Source organism: Etheostoma cragini, chromosome 14 (assembly GCF_013103735.1).
Source record: "Etheostoma cragini isolate CJK2018 chromosome 14, CSU_Ecrag_1.0, whole genome shotgun sequence".
NCBI lineage: Eukaryota > Metazoa > Chordata > Actinopteri > Perciformes > Percidae > Etheostoma > Etheostoma cragini.
In genome coordinates, this window is record NC_048420.1 from 3665101 (window position 1) to 3670797 (window position 5697).

The window sequence follows — 5697 nt, forward strand, 5'->3', positions numbered from 1 at the left end:
AGAAACTTCAGAGTTGGGACAGCATAACATGATAACATATCGTGGTTAAACTGTACTGCCTGCCTACATTTTTTCATCAATTGAGAAGCCGTTTTATGCTTCCGTGTAATCACAGTCACATCCGATCAAATTGTGGACATCACCAACTTTGGATGGGACAAGAAATAAGATGCGGAAGGACGTCAGGAAGTCATTATGTCTGTCTTAGATGCAAGCCCCATTGGTCCTCCTGCCTTGTTGGACATGAATGCTGTAACTCCAAAGCTGGCTTTAAGACCCCATCCATGTCCTCCACCCTGAGTAACAGTTTCTCACCTCAGGGAGGCAGTCCCCTAGTGCAATCTTAACTGCTTAAAAAACTCCTTTGTCCCCCCTGTCCATCAAAGTCCTAAATGACAAACCAGCCAGAGCCTAACCCCATGTACGTACACTATTGACGACATTTGGGCAGTGTGCTATTTGTTAGCTGGTGGCAGTCTGTGCGTGTACTATTGTGTTCTTAAAGGTCCCATGACATGGTGCTGTTAGGATGCTTTTATATAGGCCTTAGTGGTCCCCTAAATCTGAGGGCTTTTTCCCAAAATGCAGCCTTAGTGCAGAATTACAGCTACTAAAGCCAGGGGTGTGTTGCCTTGACTAACAGCCACTTTGCTCGTTTGAAAGCCATGATGTCTCTCATGGGCGGACTAAATTCTCTGGGCGGGTAAAGCAAAGAAAAAGAAATTAACCTAGCCCCTTATGACCTTGTATGGGGCAAGAATCTAGATCGGCACATCTGAGCTTTCATTTTCTCAAAGGCAGAGCAGGATACCTAGGGCTCGGTTTACACCTATCACCATTTCCAGCCACTGAGAGACCAGGCAGGTTGGGTGAACGTATTTTAATGATATACTGTATATTAAAAAAAAACAAAAAACTCATGAAGTGAAATTTTCATGCAATGGGACCTTTTAAGGACTAGTGACAGTCTGTGTTGTGTTGCATTACCTAAAGAGCAGATACTCTATGTACTGGGTGTGTCAAAGACAAATTTCCTTCAGAACATTAAAAGCTTGTTATTCATCATTAATGAGCCACACATGCATAAAATGGACTTAGCCATTGCACTGCACAGTGTAATCACAAACACAGCCTCACTACGTGTTTGTTTCAAGCCAGGAAACCACGCAATGGCAGAAAAGTAGCGCCCTTGGTCTCCTTTAGAAAAAATTTCATAAATGAACAACGTGAAAACAACATCATTATACCTGGGCCAGAAGGCCAATCCTTTTAAACGTGGATTTTGTGAGAGGTGTACCCAACCAAGCAAATTTAGATCACAATGTTACATGTACACAAGTCAGTTTATTGCCACCTTTTATTAGATTTTACAAGTGCAGGAAGTAGTTCAGGTGGATGAATTTTACAGTTTACTGTCATAGAGTAAGACGAAGCACCTTTTGTGCTCCGCTATAACCCTCTTTACAGGGAAGTGCGTCTGTGGGATCTGTGGCTTGCCAGGGGTCGAGAGGACCCCAGAAGACTTTTTTGGCAATCCAGACGTAGACCGTAATAGACTACAAGCCAGCCCCCATTACACCTCCTATCACATGCATGAAACCCTCATCAGTTCAAAGGTAAGTATTTTTGTTTTTCTAATCCTCAGGGAAAATCAGTGATTTGGATCTGATCTTCAGTGTGTGACGTATATCCATTACAGTGTTGGGAAAGACTCCTTAGAGAGAAAAACAGTCCTTTGCGATCCCATATAAAACACTTAAATGATAAGCTACAGTCATAAACACATCAAACACCATATCAATAAGGATGGATAACAAAAATTCATCCAGCTACTGTACTACACCCCGCCTCATCCCACCGCTGTTTGTCTGGACTTTGTGCTAGATTTCCTCATAGAAGACAAGCTACATCATTTGTGACATGTACATCATTTGTATTGTAATAAGTTCACAGAAATATTGTCGGACATAAATAAGTCAAATAAAGACTTTGATTTAGTTTTTTTTGTTTAAAGTACACTGACAATCTTTTGGAAAACTCCCAGAAACAGTTTTTGATAAACAGTAGAAAGCTTAAGATCTCATTAAAGGATTCATTGGGACATTTAAAGGTTATCTAAGCAATGTTGGGGTCTTCACTTCTTGTTGACGTTCAAAGTATTTTCAAATAGAACGCGGATAGCTCCCTGTGCTTCCACGCACTAACCCAACCCCCACCCCCAAATCCTTCTTGTCTGTTATTGGCTGTAACACTTTTTGTTATGTTTTGTGGTGCTGGTTGGCGCAGATTTTTTGTTGGCCTTTGTGAAGCCTGGGCTGGTGTCTGGTGAATTAAGATGAAATTTCACAGAAGCACTGGCAAAGATCAAGATGTCCTTTTCTGTTCAGTAACACTGTTACTTACAACATTTTCTTAAGCTCTCTGGTTCTTCTGTTCCCGTGTTTCAACCTCAAAGCCGTCGTTGAAGTAGGAATTTAGGTCAACGCGAGCAGAGGACTTCTTGATTCTACAGCAGATCAGTTTGTAGAGAGCAACCAGAGGGATGGAGATCACGGGTAGGACACAGAGCAGGATGATAATGGCAAACACCCAGTCTGGATAGGGCTTCACTTCAGTTTGGGGGAATAGTTCCTGAAGAAAAAGACAAAGCAGTATAATGTACTGTAAATATAACTGATATTGGCTGTTTCTCTTTATTCCCTCTTTAAAATGGAGACCACTCTCATGCAATATCTTTGCGCTAAATATGAAGTCACAGCCAGAAAGCGATTAGATAAGCTTAGCTTAGTCTTGTATTGCCAGACCCATCTCCACAGGGCTGTGGAGTACAGTTTGACTACACCACAGATAGATTCTGGGATAGAAAAAATAACACTAGTCAATTTTTTTTTGAATCAGTCACATTTGTCCAGGACGGAGCTAAGCTTTGGACACAGCAACGTTGGCTCTGCAAAATGGTCTCGAGACCCCACAAAAGAAAACTTTAAAAAAGTTAACCATTCACCCAATACAGTACCATCATGAATATAAATTAGCTGGAATGTTTAAACTGTATTTGCTTTTACTAGTGTATCACCATGTGTACTTTGTTCATAGTAATCCCCACCAACTGGTCCCAAAGCACACCTAATTAGATAGTAAATGCCCTAAACATATTCTTTAAAAATCAATCACCAAAAGAACAAGGCAGGCCTGCCTTGTTACATGATCCAAAATTTCTTCAAAATGTGGCATTTTCAGCTTTTAGCTTGCTAGCTCGAATTTTGTTGTTGTCTACCAAAGCAAGGGATTTTAAGAATGGCAACACCGAGAGCAGGAGCATATGGACATCCGGTGCATGAGATGTCCAGGCAATTATCCTGGAAATGTACCCTTGTTGACCCAGACTATGCTTAGTTTAGACTCATTTCTACTAAAATCTTAACATCTCCATGTCAGTACCCTTGACTTGCTTACATAGGCTGGGTTCCATGTGGGATAAGATGGGTGTGTCTGTGCCTGGACGACCACATAGGCAATCAACACCACCACCAGCAGTAAAGGACTGATCACCATCCAGCATGCCTTCCAGAAGATGTTAGGCCTGTTACCAGTCATGAAATAGATGTCTTCACTGAAACTGTCAGAGGTTACAAGAACAAGAGAAAATGTTTTACATGTTTGGATCTAACACACCGGTCTCGGTTTACACCTATTGCCATTTCTAGCCACTTCATAGGCAGGCTGGGGGAAATCATATTAATGTTAAAAACCTCATAAACTGAATTTTTCATGCCATTGGACCTTTAAGCTCATTGGACCATACAGAATATTAAAGAAGAGGTGAACAAGTTACTTTTTCATTCCATGGATATAAATGACTCCAGTAATCTCAAATAATGCAATGATCAGCAGAGGTACAGAGCCCACGTAGCTGTTGAAGACCTCCACCCAGTAGTTCCCCGAACCCAGGGTGAAGATGAGAGCCGTCAAGAAAGCTACCAAGCAGATGATCGCTAAGGAAGTGAGAAAAAAAAAGCTCAAGAGGGAGTTCAAAGGGGAAAATGTGTCCTTTATAACATTTTAGAACAAGCTGATTTGCAGGCACCTGTTAGGAGTTCTTTTGGCATCCACTTAGGCACTAGTTTGAGGTCGTTGATGGGCGTGAGGACTCCCTCAATGTTGCCAAACATGGAGGAGAGACCCAAGCTGAAGAGCATGACGAAGAACAGAATTGCCCATATCTGCGAGCCTGGCATCTCTATCACTGCTTCGGTGAACACAATAAAAGCCAGACCAGTACCTGACGCGCTCTGAGGGAGAGGGTTAAGAATGTAATGAGGAAACATGAACTGACTGTACATATTTGAACGGTACTTGATGTACTGTATTCCAGAGAAAGAAAGGGGAGGCGAGGCCAGATAACAACCAGGATTTAAAGGGAGAGGGAAACTAGAAAAATGAGACTCAGGCAAAAAAATGTAATGTACAAGATAAGATGTGTTTTCAGAGTTAAAATACCTGGTCAAGGAACGTTTGCAGGTCACATTGCGTCAGGTCCAGACTGGCCACCTCACCTGGAGATGTTCCATTTAAATACTTGAGCCAGTGATCATAGTTCTCTACAGTTATGTTCTGGTCTGAAAACTCAAAGTAGTTGGTAAGAGCCAAGATGTTTCTGCAGATGAGATTCAAAAAGAATTGGCCTCATTAGTATAAAAAAGAAAGCCAAAAGAAGCTTTAGAATTACATTAAGTATGTGTGTGTAAATACCCCTCAATACAGGAGTGGTAAGCAGTGGTGGCTTTAAATCCCAGGATGGCAAAGATGGGAATGGAGGCGTAGAGAGATGTGGCACTATTTATTACTCCTACTAGAACAGCATCCCTCTCACAGTTGTTTCTAATAGGCAAAGAACAGAAAAAAGACATATTTCAATTTCATTCAGGGTGTTAAGGGATCTTGTGGTGCATAGCAAATGTTCAAAAGTGCATTGGGCAAGTGCATTTAGGGCTTTTCCAACTACATTTTTTGTAGTTAAATGGCACGTAATCTGGGCGCAGATTAAGGCGCAAAGGGGTTTAATTTAGCCTCTTAATCATAGGTGTGTTTTGGGTTTAACATGAATTAAACCAATCAGAGTGGCAACCCCCCATTTCCTTTAAAATCCAGGTGCGCATTGCTGTTTAAATGGTCTATTCAGCAAAGAAGTGAGTGGTTGAGTGGTTTTCTGCTGAGGAAATGTATCTGTTCTGCGTGAAGTGAAAGCGCAAATGCAACAATAACCTATTTCACTGAGGAGGAGCGCTTGTCTGCATTCCTGTGTGTTACAAGTAGAGTGTACCCATTTCAAAACCCACCTACTGTATGCAGGTGCATTCTACTATCTGAATAATCCAGCCTTTAAATATCCGAAAAATACTGCACTCTTGACTTTAGGCCCAGTTTTTGTTGGTCAATAGCCCATTCACTATCTGCTGCCACAAGATAGGTATCAATGTGCCAACAATGCTCCTGACCTAACCACACCTCATGGTCGGTCTGAAACTAGCAATGAAAGTTGTGCTTGCTGCGCTTTGCACCACTTTGCGCTAGGTCTTAATGTAGAGCCAAATGAGTCTTACTGCTTACCTCTCTTCATTGTAGCTGGAGAAAGCTATGAGACCTCCAAAGGCCACAGAGAGAGAGAAGAAGATCTGGGTGGAAGCATCCAGCCAC

At 41.8% G+C, this 5697-nt stretch overlaps 2 protein-coding genes across 4 annotated transcripts in view; one reads left to right on the forward strand and one right to left on the reverse strand.

Annotated features, from left to right (window-relative positions):
- Positions 1 to 1608, forward strand: part of tert (telomerase reverse transcriptase) — an 18768-nt gene extending 17160 nt beyond the window's left edge. The window contains exon 17 of one of the 2 annotated variants that reach the window (XM_034891773.1): positions 1511 to 1608. In XM_034891773.1, coding sequence (XP_034747664.1) covers positions 1511 to 1552 — 42 coding nt within the window. In that variant the 3' untranslated portion in view covers positions 1553 to 1608. The remainder of the gene's footprint in view (positions 1 to 1510) is intronic. The other variant, XM_034891772.1, reaches the window with a different exon arrangement.
- slc6a18 (solute carrier family 6 member 18) overlaps positions 1 to 5697 on the reverse strand; it is a 17652-nt gene that overhangs the window by 9600 nt on the left and 2355 nt on the right. Inside the window, exons 4-10 of one of the 2 annotated variants that reach the window (XM_034891775.1) lie at positions 5611 to 5697; positions 4753 to 4881; positions 4501 to 4657; positions 4088 to 4292; positions 3836 to 3995; positions 3457 to 3619; positions 2319 to 2631 (exon numbers count right to left, since the gene is read on the reverse strand). The exon at positions 5611 to 5697 is cut by the window's right edge and continues 157 nt beyond it. The exons of the other annotated variant lie outside the window; for it this stretch is intronic. Coding sequence (XP_034747666.1) covers positions 2413 to 2631; positions 3457 to 3619; positions 3836 to 3995; positions 4088 to 4292; positions 4501 to 4657; positions 4753 to 4881; positions 5611 to 5697 — 1120 coding nt within the window. The 3' untranslated portion in view covers positions 2319 to 2412. Of the gene's footprint in view, positions 1 to 2318; positions 2632 to 3456; positions 3620 to 3835; positions 3996 to 4087; positions 4293 to 4500; positions 4658 to 4752; positions 4882 to 5610 lie in introns of those variants that run through there. 2 annotated transcript variants of the gene reach the window in all.